A 22,090-nucleotide genomic window follows, 5' to 3' on the forward strand; every position below is an offset into this window, starting at 1 on the left:
AAGTCAAGGAAGCTTTTCTATCTAAGCAGGAAGGAGCTCTCCTAAGATACATAGACACAAATGTTCACGGTGAGTCTTCCGGCCCCAGTGAGGATGTGAGTGGTGAGGAGATGCCTGATCTTCCAGTTAGTCGAAATGCAGGTGACCTGGCAGCTACTGCAGCATCCATATCTCCATCTCAGATGGATGTAACCATGCATATTCCTGAAGAAAAGTGTAGATCAGAGAAGAGAGTGTGATGGAGGCGCAAGAAACAGCTGTTGCTGAGTTTAGTTCCTTAAGTCCAGATGATCCAGGACTGTGGACCCACTTGAGCAGTAGCCTGGGGGGTTCCTTGTACTGCATGGGCCACAGCAAGTGAAAAACTTCATGTTCCCCAAAGACAATGAAAATAGAAGTTTCCATCCAACACATTACTGGTATGATGTGATCCCCAATGGTGACAAAGTGGAGAGGCAATGGCTTATGTACTCAAAAACCCAGAATGCTGCATACTGTTTTTGTTGCAAACTCTTCCAGTCTAATGTTCCAGCCACATTGGGTTCTACAGGAACAAAGGACTGGAAAAATCTGGCTAGAAATCTGGCATGCCATGAGAAGAGAGCAAATCACCAGACAGCATTCCATAGGTGGAAAGAGCTTGAGATGAGACTAAGGTTAAAGGCCACTGTGGTGGGGCGGCTGCCCCACACCCAGAGAAAGTGGGCTGCGGCAGTCCTAGGCGCCTGCGTAGATGCGTGGCCAATCAGGGAAGGGCTTACTGGGAGCCAATCAGAAGGCAGATTGGGGCCAGCCAATCAGGGCCCGGCTCAGCCACATAAAAGGCTGCTCAGAGTGAGAGCAGTCAGTCTGTCCCAGGCCTTCGGAGGGGAAGGTCTGTCTCCAGAGCTGGGAGGCCAGCACCACGGACAGCGCAGTATAGGCCAGCTTGAGAGAGCAGGAGAAGGCCCTACTCCATAGCCTGTCAGGCAGCAGGCCTGGGAGGGGGAGGCCTAGCGTAGAGAAGGGCTGTTGGGGAAGCGGTCCAGAGGAGTAGCCAGAGGAGGAAGGAGAAGGAAGACAGCGAGACTGTCGCCAGAGGGCCTCTGGACCGGGACTCAGAGTAGTGGGCGGGCCTGAGTCGTCCCCCCCCCGCTTTTTCCTTGTGTGTGCGGTGGTGCCTTATGCACAGCCATAGGCTGCAGGGAGCGGCCAACTGGAACCACGCCAGATCCGGGACTGCAAGGATCGTGCTTGAAGGTGTGGGGCTGTTGATTAACCACCCACCCCCCCGGAAGGGAGTGTGAATGGACAAAGGGACACTGTCGGAGGACAGTGTTCTGGAAGAGGACGCCGTACGTTGGGAGCAACGCAAGTCCGTGCACCTAACGAAGGCGAAATGACAGGCGGGACGCCACCCGAAGGGGGCGCTCTACTGGTTCGAACTAATTCCCCGAGACGACCAGGAGGAGGCGCCACAGCGGTGAGCTACCGACTCTGTCACACGTGGTGGAGAATGCGGGCATAGCGGTCTGCCCCGATACAAGGGGCCAGTGCCAAGACTGCGGACTATTGCCCAGAGCAGTGCCTTGTGCAGACAGACAGTCGACCCAGATTGCGGGTGCGGACCCAGACCCGCCAAAGGGGTCCAGAGTGAGGGGGTTGAAGCGGGAGCACCCCGCTGAACCCCAACATGGAGGCTGAGAAGCTATTAAAATGGATGCTAGAAAAGCAGCAGGAGCAGTCGGCCCAGCAGCACCAGCAGCAGGTGCAAATGCTGCAGCAAATGACTACTCAACAGCAACTGCTGATGACTCAGCACCAAGAACATCAGCAGCAGCTCCTCCGGGAGCTGGCCACCCAGCAGCGGGTGCAGCAGGAGCATTTGGTGCAACAGATGGCCGCACTATTCCGCCCGGCAGGAGGCACCCCTGCCGCCCCAATGGGAACTGGACTGGGGGATACCTCGGGGGCACTACCGATACGCCTCACCAAGATGGGGCCTGAGGATGACCCAGAGGCATTTCTGGTGACGTTTGAACGGGTGGCGACTGCTGCCCGGTGGCCCTCAGAACATTGGGCCACGTTATTAGCCCCTTATTTGACGGGGCAGGCTCAGGCTGCATATCGTAGCCTCGACCCCCGGGAAGCGCTCGAGTACACCCGAGTGAAGGCGGCCATCCTGGACCATACCGGCATTAGCCCGGAGACCTACCAACAACGTCTCCACAAGGAACAATATCCTCTGGGGGCCCGCCCCCGCGCTGTGGCCCAACGCATCCGGGACCACTGCTGGAAGTGGTTGAACCCAGAGGGCCTGACGGGACCCCAGGTGGCGGAGATGGTAGCCTTAGAGCAGTTCACCCAGATCCTACCCCCGGGAGGGAGGGCCTGGGTGTGACGGCATCGACCGGCCACCCTGTCCGCAGCGGTGGCCTTAATGGAGGACTACTTATCGGCCGAGGGGGCGGAGGCGTCACCCCGAGCGGCCGGGAGCCTTGGTCGCAAGGGCGGAGCAGAGAAGGGGAACTCTCGAGGGGCGGGATCCTCCGAACCACTGGCAGGCAACAGCCATGGGCATCCGAGGCCCCACAACCCTGAACCCCGACCCAAGTTACTACCGATGACAACTCAGAGGGAGCGACAGCCCCTGGAGCGAACAGGCCCCCTCGGAGGAGGCCCAAGCCCGGCCGAGACCCGAGAGAGGTGCTGGGGCTGCGGTCAAGAAGGACATTTCCGGCGACATTGCCCTTTTATGGACTGCAGCTACGGGCAAGCCTGGATGGCCGGACGAAGGGCATGGAAGAGAGGGGCAGGGAAGTTGATAGTCCCTGTCCGGGTTGAAGGGAACCCCACAAACGCCCTCGTAGACTCGGGGTGTAGTCAGACCCTCATATGAGAGGGGCTGGTCCCGAATCTTAATCTTTCGGGGCCCCCGACCTACCTACAGTGTGTGCATGGAGACATCCACCAGTATCCCACAGCCTGGGTTAAGATGGGAGTAGGCTGCCGAGAGGAGGGTCTCCGGGTAGGAGTGGCCCCCAGGCTGGCCTACCCGGTGGTGTTGGGACGGGATTGGCCCGGCTTCGGAGAGGTCCTCCTGAGATATCAGCCGCCCAAGCCCCGACCAGACAGGACTATAGTACCGGGAATGGGGCTGCTCGGGCGCAGGCCAAGGGATGACCCCGGCAAGGGGACCTCCTCGACGGCGGAGACCCCCATGAATTATCCTGGAGACAGGCCCCGTTCGGTGGAGGACGCCCAGGTAGAGTTAGAGCGTGACGGGGACTTCTTACGGGAGCAATGGGAAGACCCAACCCTAAGCCGAGCCTGGGAACAAGCCACCAACCCTGCTATTGAGGGGGACGTGATGCTATGGACTCCGCAGGGCCCCCGCTTTGAGGTATGCCAGGACCGCCTGTACCGAATAGCGCAGGAACCCCAGACCCAGGAGACGTTCCGCCAGCTGTTGGTCCCCCGGAGACTGCGAGCCGGCCTCCTCCACTTAGCCCACGCGAACCCTTGGGCTGGACACCTGGGGCGTGAGAAGACCCTACAGAGGGTGGCTTGCCGGTTCTTCTGGCCAGGCATCCACCGGGAAGTGGCAGACTTTTGCGCCTCGTGCCCAGAATGCCAGCGAGCCGGATCGAAAGGGGTAGCCCGTGCACCCCTGGTACCCATGCCAGTCGTGGGGGTACCCTTTGAGCGGATTGGGATGGACCTCGTCGGCCCCCTTGAGCGAAGTAAGACAGGGAACCGCTTTATACTAGTAGTCGTGGACTACGCAACGCGCTATCCCGAAGCCATTCCCCTAAAGACAGCGACGGCACCGACCATCGCGAGCGAATTGGTAAAGATTTTCGCCCGGGTTGGGATATCCGGGGAAATATTGACGGATCAGGGCACCAATGTGTCCTCCAAGTTAATAGCCGAGCTATGTCGCCTCCTCCATATACAGACCCTCCGGACATCGGTGTACCACCCGCCGACCGATGGCCTGGTAGAGCAGTTCAATGGTACGCTAAAAGCCATGTTGCGGAAGTTTGTAGAGGAGGACCCCTCGCATTGGGACGCCTTGTTGCCGGCCCTGCTATTTGCAATAAGAGAGGTACCACAGGCCTCGACGGGGTTCTCACCTTTCGAGCTCTTATACGGCAGGCAGCCCCGAGGAATACTGGACCTCCTGAAGGAGGAGTGGGAAGCACAGGAAACGCGGGTCCTTGGAACCACACAATATGTGCTACAACTCCGGGAGCGACTCCAAACATTAGGGGCCTTCGCCCGGGAAAACCTGGAACGGGCCCAGGCATGCCAGGAGCGCCTCTATAATCAAGGGACTAGAGGGAGGAAATTCAGCCTAGGCGATCGCGTGCTGCTCTTACTGCCCTCTGCGGAGTCGAAACTCCTAGCCAAATGGCAGGGTCCCTATGAAGTGATCCGACGAGTGGGGCCAGTCGATTACGAGGTCAGACTACCTGGCTGACGCAAAGAGACCCGCATTTATCATATTAATCTTCTAAAGGCCTGGAAAACCCGGGAAGCCCTGTTCATTGGCCCGTCCACCCCAGATTCGGAACTAGGACCTCTAGCAGGGGACCTCCCCGACCCCGGACCGGCCACGTTGGGGTCAGGCCTCAACCCCAGACAGAGGGGGCAACTACAACAGGTGGTAGAGGAATTTCCAGACGTTTTATCGGCCCGCCCGGGTCGGACGACTCTAATGAGCCATCATATCGCCACTGACCCCGGGAAGAGGGTGACGGATAACCATCGACCGTTGCCCAAGAAAATGTGGGATACAGTTCGACAGGAGGTAGAGACGATGTTGGAGATGGGAGTGGTAGAGGAATCGACGAGCGAGTGGCGAAGCCCAATCGTCCTAGTTCCGAAACCAGACGGGACGACCCGGTTTTGCATCGACTTCAGGAAGGTCAACGCTATCTCCCGTTTTGATGCCTATCCAATGCCGAGAGTGGATGAACTGTTAGAGCGCCTCGGCGGAGCCAGGTATCTGTCAACCTTAGATTTAACTAAAGGATATTGGCAGATCCCACTTACACCAAACTCCCGTGCGAAGACGGCCTTCCCCACGCCTTTCGGCCTCTTCCAGTTCGTAACCATGCCGTTCGGGTTACACGGAGCGGCGGCCACGTTCCAACGCTTGATGAACAAGGTCCTCCAACCCCACGACCAGTACGCGGCGGCGTACATAGACGATATTGTGGTTTACAGTCTCGACTGGGAGAGCCATCTACACCACCTGGCAGAGGTGTTACAAGCCCTCAGAGCGGCCGGCCTAACGGCTAACCGGGCGAAATGCCACTTAGGCCAAGAAGAAGTGACCTACCTGGGATACACGGTAGGAGGGGGGGAAACTAACACCCCTGATTAGCAAGGTACAAGCCCTCAGAGACGTACCCGTCCCCACGACGAAGAAACAAGTGCGTCAGTTTTTAGGACTAGCTGGGTACTATCGCCGTTTTGTGCCAGATTTCGCATCGATAGCCGCCCCCTTGTCAGACCTGATGAAGAACTCCCAACCTCGACAGGTACAGTGGACTACACAATGCGAGCGAGCCTTTAACACCCTCAAGGAACGGCTCACTCAAGAACCGGTACTACGACACCCTGACTTCACGAAGGAGTTTATACTACAAACAGACGCTTCTGAAGTCGACCTAGGCGCAGTACTCTCCCAGGAAGTAGACGGGGAGGAACATCCAGTACTGTATCTAAGTCGGAAGCTGTTCCCCCGGGAAAGACATTTCTCAACGATAGAGAAAGAGGCCCTGGCGGTACGGTGGGCTATCGATGCCCTATGTTACTACCTGCTAGGGAATAGTTTTAAATTAATCACGGATCACGCCCCTTTGCAATGGATCCACAGCATGAAGGACACGAACGCTAGAATTATGCGGTGGTACCTCGCCCTCCAGCCTTACGACTTCCAGGTGCTCCACCGCCTGGGTAAGGCCCATACTAACGCCGATTTCTTCTCCAGGCTAGGGGAGGAGGGCGAAGAAACGGACCAAGGTGGGGGATCCTTAGGGCAGGGGGAGGTTTGTGAGGGGGCAGCCAAGCCCCAATTCAACTGCCGAGGCCCTAGACAGTTAGTCCTGACGGCAGAGGATCCGTCACGCTCATACGGGGTATGTCTCAAATGCACAGAGAGTGCAAGAGGAGGGAGCATACCCCAGCCTAAGCAGACCGCCGTAGGAGAAGAACCCCTGCGGGAAGCCCCGGTGGAGGGCCAGCCCTCACTCCTGGAGCCGCCGAGGACTGCAACTTCCCCAGGTCGAGAGGGAGCCTCACTGTGGGAGGGACCAACAGAGGCGGTGGACCACGAGACCCGTGGAGAATCAGGAGACCCGTGGGACACTCCAGCAGCTGAGCATACAGGAATCAGTCTAAGGGCAGTGACGGACTGGTACGTCAGACCTGGTAAGCCTCAGCGTGTTTCGGTGGGACCCCCCCGCTGAGGCGGAGGATAGGCCGGGTTGCCCGGTGACAAGGACTAATTTCTGGGACTTTGGACCCATAGGCCATAGTGCCCGGTGCCAAGGGCTAAGTTCCTAGACTTTGAGCCAGTAAGCCGAGCCGCTATGGGACGAAGGCTAATTTCTGAGCTCTAGGCCATTAGGCCGGTTAGGATACCCCCCCTCCCCCCGGGAGGGTTCTTAAGGGGGAGGGTGTGTGGTGGGGCAGCTGCCCCACACCCAGAGAGAGTGGGCTGCGGGAGGCCTAGGCTCCTGCGTAGACGCGCGGCCAATCACGGAAGGGCTTACTGGGAGCCAATCAGAAGGCAGATTGGGGCCAGCCAATCAGGGCCCGGCTCAGCCACATAAAAGGCTGCTCAGAGTGAGAGCAGTCAGTCTGTCCCAGGCCTTCAGAGGGGAAGGTCTGTCTCCAGAGCTGGGAGGCCAGCACCACGGACAGCGCAGTGCAGGCCAGCTTGAGAGAGCAGGAGAAGGCCCTACTCCATAGGCTGTCAGGCGGCAGGCCTGGGAGGGGCAGGCCTAGCGTAGAGAAGGGCTGTTGGGGAAGCGGTCCAGAGGAGTAGCCAGAGGAGGAAGGAGAAGGAAGACAGCGAGACTGTCGCCAGAGGGCCTCTGGACCGGGACTCAGAGTAGTGGGCGGGCCTGAGTCCCCCCCCCGCTTTTTCCTTGTGTGTGCGGTGGTGCCTTACGCACAGCCATAGGCTGCAGGGAGCGGCCAACTGGAACCACGCCAGATCCGGGACTGCAAGGATCGGGCTTGAAGGTGTGGGGTTGTTGATTAACCACCCACCCCCCGGAAGGGGGTGTGAATGGACAAAGGGACACTGTCGGAGGACAGTGTTCTGGAAGAGGACGCCGTACGTTGGGAGCAACGAAAGTCCGCGCACCTAACGAAGGCGAAACGACAGGCGGGACGCCACCCGAAGGGGGCGCTCTACTGGTTCGAACTAATTCCCCGAGACGACCAGGAGGAGGCGCAACAGCGGTGAGCTACCGACTCTGTCACAGCCACCATAGGTGATCAGCATCAAGAGAAAATTGCATCAGAATCTCTTTACTGGCAAAATGTTCTGAAAAGGCTCATTGTCATTGTGAGAATGCTTGCTACCCAAAACCTAGTACTGCGTGGCACTTCAGATCAGCTGTATGTGCCAAACAATGGAAACTTCCTTAAAATTGTGGAGCTGATGGCTGAGTTTGATGTTGTACTCCAGGAGCATCTAAGAAGAGTCACCACCCAAGAAATGTACACACACCACTACCTTGGAAAAACAATTCAAAATGAGATCATACAGTTACTGGCAACAAAAGTCGAACAGAAAATTGTGGCAGATCGGAAGTCAGCAAGATATTACTCTGTTATTCTGGACTGCACACCTGACATCAGCCATACGGAACAAATGACTTTAATGCGTTTTGTAACAACAACAAAACCTAGTGAAAATGTCCCTCAATGGTGACTGTCAGAGAGCATTTTTTAGAATTTATTGTCATTGAAGATACTACAGGAGCTGGTATGACAAGTGTGCTTCTCAAAAAGCTGGAAGATACGGAATTGCGATAGCTGACATGAGAGGTCAGGGCTACAATAATGGTGCACACCAACATGAGAGGAACGAACAGAGGAGTGCAGACATGGATCCCAGAGTTAAACCCTCAAGCAGTTCTCATTCGTTGAACTTGGTGGTCAGTGATGCAGCATCAGCTTCTAGTGAGGCTGCTGAATTTTTTAATGTAATTCAAAGCATCTATGTATTTTTCTCGAGTGGAGGTGATAAAGCCTATCAAACACCAAATTGGCAAGATAGATGATGCCACAGTTGCCATTATGGAGGATAATGCTATGACAGGAACTGTTTGTGGGAGAACAGTGGCAGAGGGAAATGGAATCACCAGAAACATACATAACTTCACATTTCTGTGTGGCTTAGTGTTGTAGGATGACCAGATGTCCCAATTTTCTAGGGACAGTCCCGATTTTTTGGGGCTTTGTCTTATATAGGTGCCTATTACCTCCCACCCCTGTCCCAATTTTTCACACTTGCTGTTTGGTCACCCTATAGTGTTGTGGCATGACATACTGTTTGAAATTAATGTTGTAAGCAAGAGACTCCAAGGTGTTGACCTTGATATAGCTGGAGCAATGGAACAACTGGACAAACCAAAGTCATATCTACAGTCTTACTGGTCAGATGAGGGACTTCAAAACATTCTGAAGAGTGCACAGAAGTTGGCAGAGGAACTTCACACTGAAGCTATTTCCCCACCCATTCAAGAATACAAGAGTCACCGAAGAAGAAGACATTTTGATTACATGGGATAATCCCATAAGAGACCCCAAACAACAATTCAAATTGAATTCTTTAACCAGGTGCTAGATTGTGCAATACAGTCAGTTGAAGAAGAAGCTCAAGGAACACAGCAGTATATTTGGGATGTTGTATGATATTCCAAAACTCCTCATTATACCTGAAGAAGACCTACACCAGCAATGCAGGGCACTAGTGACAATGTTGATACATGATGACATGCATGATATTGATGCGAGTCATTTAGGTGATGAACTGAAAGCCCTTTCAAGATACATTTCAACGGGATCAACTCAAAAGGCTATTCTGGAATATATGTGCACAAATAAGATGACCACCCTCTTTCCAAATGCTTTTGTTGCTCTGCGCATACTTCTAACACTTCCTGTAACAGTTGCCAGTGGAGAACGCAGCTTCTCCAAGCTGAAGTTAATAAAAACACATCTACGCTCCTCAATGAAACAGGAGAGGCTGATCGGCCTTGCAACCATCTCAATAGAGTATGAGCTGGCCCAGACTGTGGACCTTCAGGAAGCAGTTCAAATCTTTGCCACCAAGAAGGCACGGAAAGCACCACTTCGATTATTCAAACAGATAAAAATGCCAGTGTTTACTGTGCAGACAAGAAAAGTTAATTTTCAAACACCTGAACAGCAAATGTAAGTGTTACTTAAAATTTTTGAACGAGGCATTTTAAGTTGTTAGTTCTCCTTTATAGAGGTAGGTAGCAGAGCAGTACCATGAGAGCAGTAGAACAGGAAGAAGGCAGAATTGAGACCTTTCAAAGTTTTGGCCCAAGCGATGGGGCATCATTTGAGCTCCCCGCTTCAGGTGCCAAAATGTTGTGGGCCGGCCCTGTTGGCTACATCCTTCCAACGGTAGAGAGACAATAAAATTGGATTAAAATAACCTTCTAGAGGATTTCACCTTGTATGTCTGTTACAGTATTTGAGTTGGAACAGGTTTAAGAAATCTCCGTGTAGTTTATCAGATTAAGCGAATTAATACCCAGGTCTCTCTCTTTAAGGCTTTCCAATTATAGATTTATTTTTTTTGTGGTATACAATTAACAAAGAAGAGTAAGTATGTGGGGGAAAAGCCCTTGTTAGTGTCATTAGACAACATACAAGGCTCAAAAAGTGTAATTCAAGAAAGTCAGGGTTGGAAGGAACCTCAGGAGGTAATCTAGTCCAGGCCCCTGCTCAAAGCAGGACCAATCCCCAGACAGATTTTTGCCCCAGATCCCTAAATGGCCCTCTCAAGAATTGAACTCACAATGCTGGATTTAGCAGGCTAATGCTCAAACCACTGAGCTATCCCTCCCCCGCATGTGAGTTCAGTGACATGACTTCAGCCTGGCCAGGGGTGAAGGTAATGGCAAAGACTTACTAGTACGGGGGCCAGCTCCGGCCCCCGAAAGGGGCAGGGCCTCGGGCAGAAGTGGTGGGGCTGGGAGGGTCTGCGTCCCCCAGCCAGCCCATCCACACGCTGCCTGGCCCGTGTCCACCAGTGCTCCACCAGCAATTTAAAGGAGCCCTAGGCCGTTTTAAATCGCCAGCCTGGGGCAGCTGCTCCTTTCGCCTCCCCCCTGTCAGTGGCCGGAGAGTGGGGCCAAAAGGCGGAATGGGTCCTTTGCCGTGGCAGCGATTTAAAGTCAGCTGGGTACAGACTGGGGGCCACTTTTTAATGGTACGCCGTATCGCCCCGAACCACCTTACTTTCACCCCTAGGCCTGGCCTATGAGTTAGGTCCACCTAAGGCAGCTTATGCAGAGGCGCTGACATCCTGAATTCCGGGGTTGGCCCCCACTGCACCCCTTCCCCCAAGCCCTCGCCCTGCCTCTTCCTCCGCCCCCACCCCACCTCTGCCTGCCCCTACTCCTCCCCCTCTCCCCCAGTGTCTCCTGCACGTTACCGAACAGCTGATCCACAGCAGGCTGGAGGGGGGGGCGGGAGACGGAGGAGGAGGAGCTGATCAAGGGCTGCCGGTGGGTGCTGAGCACCTGCTATTTTTTTCCATGAGTGCTCCAGCCCCAGAGCACCCAAAGAGTTGGTGCCTATGAGCAAGAAGATCTGTGGAGCAACCAGCTTCATCTATTCATGCAAGAACCAGACTTGGGGAGTTTATCATTTTGCTTCCCAAGTGCACACTAGGGGCAGAACCATACCAATGTGCAGTGCCCAGAGAATCCTCTCTCTTGGGGACCCCATAAAATGTTCAAAATGTTCAATTTGATACTATATTTTTGGTATTGCCCAATGAATCTGCTAATCTCCCTGTTTAGTAATGGAGCTTTTAAATCAGATTGAGGAATAATGTTGTTGGGTTGTTTTTTTTTTTTACAGTTAGATGTGTCTATGGAAGAGCATCATGTGATAAAATAGTTGGGTCATAAGATAAAACAAACTTCATTCTACTACATAAATTAGAAAAATAACACAATGAATGATATGCTCTCACCTAGCAGGGCTGCAGTCACCTTGAAGATTCTTCCCCTTCCTGCTTTCTGAATGCAATCAGCCCCCTTGCTAATTTTATTTTATTACTTGCATTTTTTTTCAATGTAAAAAATTTCATCTTCCTTTTACCCTTCAGGCTGCACTACAAGCTCTACAGAAGTTTTCAGCTTGATGGACACTGCACAAGTGCTGGTTCAGGGTGGTCACTCATATGCAGCAGTACAGGAGTTACAACCTTTCTACAAATCCCAAATTCCAACAGTGATGTGTAGAATGACATCAGGCCTGACAACAGTTGTATTCGTACACAAACCTGTTTCTCCCTTAACTTTTCCATCCACCTATGCTGACACAGCAGGAACTATCAACTACCAGTTAAAAACTCCATCATCATGCTGATACTGTAAAACAAATGATGGCTTAAATTACATTTACTTTTACCAGTCAACTCTTTCACACACACTGTTGTTGTGACTTCTTTGTTGGATAACCACACACACACACACACACACACACACACACACACCCACACACAAAGCATTTCAGGATCAGATTCCCATGCCACTCAGCTTATTGCCAAAGAACAGTGATGGAAAATATTTCCACTGCATACAGTTCACTGCGGAAGCTAATAAGATATTTAATTCATTCACAGATTTACTGATGGAGATGTTTTATTAATATATTATGTAATAAAATAATATTTACCTTCTCTTCTCTATTTCTGCTGCTCCAAGACTCAAGCCCACACTGCTGCCTTCCACTTGAATAGACAAGACTGATATTCACTCCTAGAAACAGGAAAATACTTTCTTTACAGCTGGCGTGCAACCTGATTGGAGTTTTATGAAGGTGTGTTGTTTTTTTATTTTAATCTCTTCCAACCTTTGACCTGAAGGCTGACCACTAGTGAAAGATTACCAAACAGGGTAATTCTTAGAAATGTGAAAAGAGTTCAAAATGTTTGAATAAAAACATGGTAATATGATTCCAATTTCCTGAGTGTGTCTGAATTAAATACTGTAACTCAACAGTAAACTATTCAAATGATAGTATTGTAGTTTCCACTTTCATTCCAACTTTTTCATACTAGCAGCATCATTAAAGAAGACAGATGAAATGGAAGGAGGAAAAACTATTGGTGCTTTTTGTCCCTGATGAATTATGTGAAAATGATCTATCCACAATCTTATAGATTTGAAAATATGTCCACTTACTTTCAGGTAGTTTATTCATAAAAGGAGAAAATCGTTTACTATGCCATATTCACACACACACACACACACACACACACACACACACACACACATATATCTTTTTGTAAAATATTTAGTGAGCAATTATTATGAAATTTAGTTCCTAATTACACAGTTTAAATATTACCAAGCAGAGTGTGTGTAATTTCCACTTTCATGGGTTAAATCTAGGCCCTTTGGTACTGAACACATAGACCTTTACCACTGCAGCAACTCTTCTAGGCCATGGCTATTTTTGTAAGTTGGTACTTTGTGGGGGGTTTTATCTGCCTTCAGCAATCTGCAACAAGCGATCCCTGATCAGTTCATAGACACCGCATTGTTATCCCGCATTCAAGGCAATGTTGCCTCCCATCTTTGTGGCCGCACAGCATGGTGCTGTTTCACTATGAGCGCTCGGCATTCTGTTCAGCCACTGTTCTGTATGCATTCTGGGATTTTTTCGTGCTGTGAATTGTGAGACTTAGCGTCAAATGCTTTAATTCTCAAGATGCCTCTTGTTTTCATCCCCTCATCCTCCTTATGTTTGCAAACCAGCAGCATTTTCAAAGTAAGTGCTGCCAGGAAGGCAGCATGGGGGAAATTGGCTAATGCTGCACTTCTTATGGTGATGAATGTAGACAGACTGCCGCATGTGCAATGAGCACAGAATCAGGGATACAAGGGCACCACCTGAGGAGAAGGAGGCTGATACTGAGCAGAACTTTAGAGCCCTGCTCACTTGCAGGCATCCCCCTGTCTACTTAGGAAGGGGAGAATGCCACCAGTGGCACTGTCTCCAGCTGACCAGCTTCATTTATGTATGGAAATAAAGAAGTGAAACAATTCAGCTCACTGCAGAAGCTGCCAGGGAAAAGTGGGCCAGGAGAGCCAGGAGCCACCCACGCAGACAGCTCCTGCCCTGTGAATCATTCCCCAGGGAGTGAGAGTTCTCACCCCGAGCCTTGGCCTGCTTTAAGAGAAAACAGAAGTGATTTCATTTGATTATAATATTTTGTTCCTGCTGGGAAAGCAGCTTTTATTAGCACTTCACTTTCACAAATACAACATAGAACTGTGCCAGATTAACTTAATATGTGTGTGTATGTTTGGGAAGAGATACGAAGACATCTCTACATATGCAACAATATGTCCGGGTCTTCCAAGAACAATGGTGTAAGTAGCGGGCTCCCATTATGGAAAACTGAAATACTGATTTAAGGGACAAATGTCCAGTGAAGAGAGGCCCTGGTCTGTGTGTTCTCAACTGTGCAAGTTGCTGCTTTGAGTTGGGCTGCGGGGAGCTATTGTGCAGCCTTCCCGGCCAGACCCAGTTTGGGGTTGCAGAATAGAACTAAACACACATGGTCACAACATAGTGTTCAGGGACTGACAAATCCACAGAAGAGGGGAACTTCAGAGATAAAAGATGCTGCTCCACCCTTCATTCACTGTAGTGAGCTAGAGCAGCAGGAAGAGGTCAACACCTCAGAACTGTAGGTTAAATTATGTAAACCGAGATACCTGAACACAAAGGGGGGAAACCCCAGAATTCCCTTGCTGTAATGACATAAATCAGACAGTTACAATGATTAAGACAAGGTCTTATTTGGTCCTTCAGTCAAATAGGCAACAAGCTTGTAATAAAAAAGGTGAATATGTGCCATTTTAAGTTAGTTGTGACAACAGAGAACACATTCCCTTTGTCAAAGCAAGTTACACAATCCCCTATGCAAGATCCCAGAGACATGCCTTAGGATAAAACTAATGGAATCATGACAAGAGCAATAGCTGCCATTAGCCACCCCAGACACAAATTCCTGTTTCTCCTTTCCCTGGGTCAGCGTATCTTGGAGCAGTCAGTCCTTTTCAGGCTAATTACAGTCATCCTGCGACAGTAATAAATGTGTCCTTGCATAGTCCAGTTTAAATGGAAAGCTGAATGGTTCAAATGCAGAGATGGTCAAAACTGTAAGGCAGGTTTCTAAACTGGAGCACTGTGGACAAATTGGTAACCTCCTTATCAGCATTTGTACAACAATAGCTTACGTGGCACCCATTGTTGTGGGATCTTAAAAGAATTAATATGAGACATTGAAAATCCCAATAATAGGCCTTGTCTACACTACGAGAGTAGTTCGATTTTACTTGCATCGAATTTTTGTAATCGATATTGCAAAGTCGAACGTGTGTGTCCACACTAAGGACAGTAATTCGACTTTGTGCGTCCACACTAACGGTGAAAGCGTCGACATTCGAAGCGGTACACTGTGGTCAGCTATCCCACAGTTCCCGCAGTCCCCTCTGCCCATTGGAATTCTGGGTGTAGCCAGCAATGCCTTCTGGGTAACAAAATGAGTCGAGGGTGCTTTTGGGAAACTGTCGTCATCCGTCCATCACTCCCGCCCTCCCTCCCTGAAAGCGCCGGCGGGAAAACAGTTCGCGCGCTTTTCCAGTCATTGACAGCGCGGACGCCACTGTACTCCGAGCATGGAGCCCGCTGCGACCATCGCTGCAGTTGTGGCCGCTCTCAACGTCTCGCAGCTTATCATAAAGGTTTCCCTGAGGCAGATGCAGAAAAGTCAGGCGAGGAGGCTACGGCACCACGGTGATGTCCTGAAGTCTGAGAGTAGCACAGACCTGTCAGAAAGCAGGCGACCCAGCGCCGAGGACATCACAGTGGCAATGGGTCATGTTGATGCCGTGGAACGGCGATTCTGGGCACGGGAAACAAGCACTGAGTGGTGGGACCGCATAGTGCTGCAGGTCTGGGATGAATCCCAGTGGCTGCGAAACTTTCGCATGCGGAAGGGAACTTTCCTGGAACTTTGTGAGTTGCTGTCCCCTGCCCTGAAGCGCAGTGACACCCGGTTGCGAGCTGCACTGAGTGTACAGAAGCGAGTGGCCATAGCCCTCTGGAAGCTTGCAACGCCAGACAGCTACCGGTCAGTCGCGAACCAGTTTGGGGTGGGCAAATCTACCGTGGGGGTTGTTGTGATGCAAGTAGCGAAGGCAATCGTTGATGTACTGCTGCCAAAGGTAGTGACCCTGGGAAACGTGGAGGCGATCATAGATGGCTTCGCAGCGATGGGATTCCCAAACTGCGGTGGGGCCATAGATGGAACTCACATCCCTATCCTGGCACCGGACCACCAGGCCACCCAGTACATTAACCGAAAGGGATACTTTTCCATGGTGCTGCAAGCACTGGTGGACCACAGGGGACGTTTTACCAACATCTACATGGGATGGCCGGGCAAGGTTCATGACGCTCGTGTTTTCAGGAACTCTGGTATGTTTAGACGGCTGCAACAAGGTATTTACTTCCCGGACCACAAAATAACTGTTGGGGATGTGGAGATGCCTATAGTCATCCTCGGGGACCCAGCCTACCCGCTAATGCCCTGGCTCATGAAGCCCTATACTGGCGCCCTGGACACTGAAAAAGAACTCTTCAACTACCGGCTGAGCAAGTGCAGAATGGTGGTGGAGTGTGCTTTTGGCCGTCTCAAGGGGAGATGGAGAAGCTTACTGATTCGCTGTGATCTCAGCGAAACCAATATCCCCATTGTTATAGCAGCTTGCTGTGTGCTCCACAATCTCTGTGAGAGCAAGGGGGAGACCTTTATGGCGGGGTGGGAGGTTGAGGAAAATAGCCTGGCTGGTGATTACTCACAGCCAGACAGCCGGGCGATTAGAAGAGACCAGCGGGAAGCGCTGTGCATCCGGGAGGCTTTGAAAGCAAAGTTCCTGAGTGAGCAGGGTAACCTGTGACTTTATAGTTTGTGTACTGAGAAGCTAAACCTGCCCCCGTTTCTTTACCCAGGTAATGTTGACTATCCTATCCAGTTACATACCCCCGTCACCCCCCCCTCAAACACACGTGTCGAAATAAAAATAGTTCTACTTTGTTAAAGCACACCGTTTTCTTTAATACTGTTTTCGCGGGAATTTTTTAAAACTGGGACGCAGACTGTGGTGCGGAGCGGGTGTAGTGTTGTGACGCAAATGCAGCTTCTAAACTCAAGGATTGACAGGCTCCGCTGCGGTGGGATGCTTGTTTCAACGGAGCCTGTCAACCCTCCTGATCGGGACTGTGTGTATGGGGGGTCTATTTGACTTTGTGGCAGGGGGAGGACGGTTACAGATCCCATGCTGTGTGGCTCTGTGATCCTGCCTAAGGACCGGCGCTTAAGATCTGTAACTGCCCTCCCCCGCCACAAAGTCACAGAGCAACCCCCCCCCCCCCCAACATTACATCAAAACAACCTCCCAGACTAACCGGGGCAACTAGTCACTGCATCACTGCACTGTGTATGTGCCCTGCTGCTGTGCCTGCCCCCGACTATGTACCCTGCCAAAGGAGACTGTCCTGTCCAATTACCAACCCCCTTTCCCCTCCTCCTCCAAAAGAACATGATTGAAACAGTAGTAAACAGAAACAAATTTTTTATTATCAACTACACATGGCATTGGGAGGTGAAACTTGGACGTGGGCTTCTGTCAGGCGGGAAGGAAAGAACTTTTCAAATTTTGGGAAATGAGAGCCTTCTGCTACTAGAGCTCTCTGCAGGGGTGGAGTGAGACTTAGCAGGGACTCTGCCGCCTCTCCTTCTTTGCACTTTGGGTGAGGTGGGTATGGGACTTGGTGGCGGGGGAGGGCGGTTAGAGATGGACTGCAGCGGGGCTCTGTCCTCCTGCCTCCGTTCCTGCAGAACATCCACAAGGCGCCGGAGCGTGTCCGTTTGCTCCCTCAGTAGTCCAAGCAGCGTTTGAGTCGCCTGCTGGTCTTCCTGCCGCCACCTCTCCTCCCGATCCATGTTGGCTTGGTGCATTCGGGTCAAGTTCTCCCGCCACTGGGTCTGCTGTGCTGCCTGGGCTTGGGAAGAGGCCATAAGCTCAGAGAACATGTCCTCCCGTGTCCTCTTCTTCCTACGCCTAATCCGCGCTAGCCTCTGGGAGTGTGATTCCAGGCTAGGTTGTGAGACAGTCGCAGACGGGGCTGTGGAAATGGGAAAAAGGGAGTGAATTCCTCAGAAAGATAAATGTAGTTGTGAACAAAGAACATAGTCTTTCTCTGTGAACAAGACCATGCACAGCACCTTTCACATGCGCACTCAGCACAAGGTCGAATTCTCGGCCTTCGCATTCAGTGCCTGGGGTCTTGAACAGCACATTTGAGAAGCGAGGCAGCACAACGGAATTTCTGTTGCAGGCAGACATGGTAAGCCGTACACTTGTGGCAGTTTAAAACTTTTATATTACCACTGGCCTCATTTCACATTTAAATCAATGTCAGTCCCTGCTGCCAGCAATCCGGCAAGCGGGAACTCTGCCCCTGTCCCACCCCCTCGCGGCTGTCCCCGGGAACGATCCCTTTCGGCTGCCCCTCTCCCGCCTCCACCGCGTGGCTGCAAACCAGTGGTTACAGTTCTGTAAAGGAACGGGAAAGCAGTCCCAACACTAACATTCCCCTACCTAATTAAAAGCAGGTCACCATGGCCGACATCACCCTGATGAGGATCTCCGAGAGCGACAAAGAGAGAATGCTCCGGGAAAGCCTCCAAAGACCAGGGCCGTATGCCGCCCTGCTGTGCAGAGCAATGATCCCCGAGTACTTGATAATCTCGTGGCGCGGCAACGTGTCGTACTTCGGAGGACCCAATAAGGCCGCTCTCCCCAAGAACCTCATGCAACGGCTTTCAAGTTACCTCCAGGAGAGCTTCATCGAGATGTCCCAGGAGGATTACTGCTCTATCCCCGGAAACATAGACCGCATTTTACTGTAGCTGCAGTAGCAGGGAATAAACAGTAGAGCGGCTTGTGCAGGACAATCACTGAAAACCGGACATTGCTAGATTTCTTTTCAAAACTTGCACTGCCCCTTACTAAACCGTTAAGCGCCTAGGGCACACTAATCATGAACAACCCATTCTTTTAATTGTTAATATTCCTGTTTTGTTAAAAATAAATGTTTAGATGTTTACAACACTTACTGGCTGATCCTTCACCAGATTCTGTGTCCGGGGTAACGGCTGGGGACGCTTCGTAGGGGATCTCTGTAAGGGTGATGAAGAGATCCTGGCTGTCGGGGAAATCAGCGTTGTGAGAGCTGCCGACTGCCTCGCCCTCCTCATCTCCTTCCTCATCTTCCCCGTCCCCTAACATGTCCGAGGAACCGGCCGTGGACAGTATCCCATCCTCAGAGTCCACGGTCACTGGTGGGGTAGTGGTGGCGGCAGCACCGAGGATGGAATGCAGTGCCTCGTAGAAACGGGATGTCTGGGGATGGGATCCGGAGCGTCCGTTTGCCTCTTTGGTCTTCTGGTAGCCTTGTCTCAGCTCCTTGATTTTCACGCGGCACTGCGTTGCATCCCGGCTGTATCCTCTCTCTGCCATGTCTTTAGAGATCTTCTCGTAGATCTTTGCATTCCTTCTTTTGGATCGCAGCTCGGAAAGCACGGACTCATCGCCCCACACAGCGATGAGATCCAAGACTTCACGATCAGTCCATGCTGGGGCTCTCTTTCTATTCACAGACTGCACGGCCATCACTGCTGGAGAGCTCTGCATCGTTGCCAGTGCTGCTGTGCTCGCCACGATGTCCAGAAAGGAAATGAGATTCAAACTGGCCAGACAGGAAAAGGAATTCCAATTCAAATTTTCCCGGGGCTTTTCCTGTGTGGCTGGTCAGAGCATCCGAGCTCGCACTGCTGTCCAGAGCATCAACAGAGTGGTGCACTGTGGGATAGCTCCCGGAGCTATTAGCGTCGATTTCCATCCACACCTAGCCTAATTCGACATGGCCATGTCGAATTTAGCGCTACTCCCCTCGTCGGGGAGGAGTACAGAAGTCGAATTAAAGAGACCTCTATGTCGAACTAAATAGCATCGCAGTGTGGACGGGTGCAGGGTTAATTCGATTTAACGGCGCTAACTTCGACATAAACGCCTAGTGTAGACCAGGCCATAGAGACTAAACAACATGCTCCTCTGCTGCCAGCCTGCCTATGACTATCATGGCTACATCTGGGAGCTATTGTCCATTGCAGACATTTCTAATTTAAAAATTTTAGTACAGCATCAGTGACTACTCCTTCTACAGCATCAAAATCAACATGATAGTGCTTTAAAGCTTTCACTTTCTCCCTCGTTTCTGATAGGAGATAGTATGAGAAATTTGAAGCCAAAAGGAATTTGCAAATGCTGTGAAAGGGGTAACAAATAGAATGGAATGTTTCATGCAACCTTCTCTGTGGTATTGCTACTGTGATTCCATGGATTTCCTTTTATCTACTTCTGAATATATTGGTAGTGTTACCAACTGCCCTCTTCTTACCATGTTGTGGGACAGGGCAGAAGGCCAGAGCAATTCTCTCTCTACTCTTCTCAAGTTTGGATACCTTAGTTAAGTGCCTTAATTTCTTTCACACAGAATACTCCTTATTTATTTATTTATGTATTTGTTTTATTGCCAAAAAAAAACATAGGGACGTAATTTTCAGCACTCACCAGGATCCTGATTTTCACACTGGGTGATGACAAGGACAAGCAGTTATTGTTCAAATTGTAGTATCCATGTCAACAGTGCTAACATGTTTTTCCCTCAGTTCTGGAATTCCATTCCCACAGGCTTTTTCCCAGTCTTGATTTGAGCTTGATGTGGTGAGATGTTTTCAAATAATTCCTACATGGCATACAAGGAGGGGGGGATAGCTCAGTGGTTTGAGCATTAGCCTGCTAAATCCACCATTGTGAGTTCAATCCTTGAGGGGTCCTCCATGCAGCTACAAGCATGGGAGGGTGGAGGAATGCCAGGGTTGGGGAAGAGGCAGGGATTTGGGGAGGGAGCCAATGGGGCAAGGGAGGGCAAAATTTCTTGTTTGTCCAGTGTCCCAACCAAACAGCAGTTGGGACGCAGGACAAAGAAGCAAATATGGGGACAGTCCCGATAAAATCGGGATATCTGGTCACCTTAACTGGAATAAGCAATACATGTATAAAATTCAGGTACTTATCCATTGGAACTGGCATCAGAGGTGATTTCTCCAGCTCAGATTCACAGTTTCAGTGATTGTTTTCCTGAGATAGGAACAGGGCCGGCTCCAGGCACCAGCTTGGCAAGCAGGTGCTTGGGGCAGTCTCTCCGGCCACAGCAGGCAGCAGGTGACCCACGGGAGCCCAGCTAGGCTAGGGCTGGGTGCAATGGGAGGAGAAGCTCCAGATACCGGCAGGAGCCACGGGGCGGGAGGGGGGGAAGAGAAGCCCTGGACAGGGCTGGAGCCACGTTGGGGTGGGCGGGGGGGGGCAGGGAGAGAAGAAGCCCGGACCCCAGCAGGAGCTGCACTTGGGGGCAGGGGAGAGAGGAGCCACACTGGGGCAGGGTGGAGAAGCCCTGGACCCTGGCAGAAGATGTGGGGTTGAAGTCCCCATCTCGGGAGCCCCAGCCACCCTAGTGGCAAAAAGTTGCAGGACTGAAGCCCTGACCCCACTCTGTGTGGAGCTGGCCTGAGCCCCTCTGTCTCCCATCCCCCCTGTGGAGCTGGGGCTGTGCGCTTCCGCAAAGAGGGTAGGAGCCTCATCTCATGGTAAGCGGTCTGGGGCCAGGGGCATTGGATAAGGGGTGGGGCAGTCAGGGGACAGGGAGCAGGGTGGGTTGGATAGGGGGTGGAATCCCGGGGGGGTGGTTAGGGGGAGGGGGTCTCTGGAGGGGGAGTCAGGGAGCAGGGGGTGTTGGATGGGGCATGGGAGTCCTGTGGTCTGTCAGGGGCGGGGGGTGGATAGGGGTCAGGGCAGTCAGGGGACAGGGAGCAAGGAGGGTCCTGGGGGGGCAGTTAGGGTGGGAGGGTCTTTGGAGGGGATGGTCAGGGGACAAGGAGCTGGGGGGGGTTGGATGAGTTGGGAGTTCTGGTTGGGGCTGTCAGGAGGCAGAGGTGTGGAGCGGGGTTGGGGGAGGCAGGGAGTAGGGGGGGTTGTATGGGTTGGGAGTTCTGGGGGTCCTGTCAGGGGGCGGAGAGTGGTTGGATAGCCGTGGGTGTGGATAAGGGTTGCGACAGTCAGGGGACAGGTAGGGGGTAAGATCCTAGGGGGGCAGTCAGGGGACAAGGAGCAGGGAGGGTTAGATAGGGGGAGGAGTCCTGGGGTGCAGTTAGGGGCAGGGATCCCAGGATGGGGTAGTCAGGGGACAAGGAGCAGGGAGGGTTGGAGGTTCTGAGGGGGGCAGTCGGGGCGGGAAGTAGGAGGGAGTGGATGGAGGCAGGGCTCCCTGGGTGCACACCCTAATGAATTGGGCTGTGCACGCCTATGTTGGGGATTAGCCCTGGCCAATAAGGAAGGGGGGCACGCAGGGTCAAGGGCAGTGGAAAGGGCAGAGCCAGAACCTCTTCCAGCCGCTCTACACCCCTGGTGCAGCACAGCCTGTCTGGGAGAACCCCTGGCCGTGGCATCGGGCTGCTCCCACACAGGCTCAGCTTCCAGGGACAGTGGCCAAATGAGCTGAAGCTCCCCCCACCTTCCCGACAGCATGCTCAGAGTCAGCCCCTGTTCCCAGAAGCTGAGCCGGGAAGGGAGCAGGCTTCCGCTGCCACAACTCCCCAGCCAGGCTCTCTCCC

At 52.1% G+C, this 22,090-nt stretch overlaps 2 protein-coding genes across 2 annotated transcripts in view; both read right to left on the reverse strand.

The window, feature by feature from the left end:
• Nucleotides 1-12,112, reverse strand: part of LOC135982317 (amine sulfotransferase-like) — a 30,279-nt gene extending 18,167 nt beyond the window's left edge. Inside the window, exon 1 of the mRNA XM_065588373.1 lies at nucleotides 11,953-12,112. The gene's annotated coding sequence lies outside the window, so the exon portion shown is untranslated. The remainder of the gene's footprint in view (nucleotides 1-11,952) is intronic.
• A 4,819-nt stretch (nucleotides 12,113-16,931) lies between these two features.
• LOC135982321 (uncharacterized) lies at nucleotides 16,932-19,456 on the reverse strand. The gene is made up of 2 exons (XM_065588383.1): nucleotides 18,476-19,456; nucleotides 16,932-17,481 (listed from the first exon to the last, which is right to left on the reverse strand). Exons 1-2 carry the CDS (start codon nucleotides 19,050-19,052, stop codon nucleotides 17,006-17,008), a joined length of 1,053 nt encoding a protein of 350 aa, XP_065444455.1. The 5' UTR covers nucleotides 19,053-19,456; the 3' UTR covers nucleotides 16,932-17,005.
• Nucleotides 19,457-22,090: the final 2,634 nt, after the last annotated feature.

This window comes from Chrysemys picta, chromosome 3 (genome assembly GCF_011386835.1).
Source record: "Chrysemys picta bellii isolate R12L10 chromosome 3, ASM1138683v2, whole genome shotgun sequence".
Lineage (NCBI taxonomy): Eukaryota > Metazoa > Chordata > Testudines > Emydidae > Chrysemys > Chrysemys picta.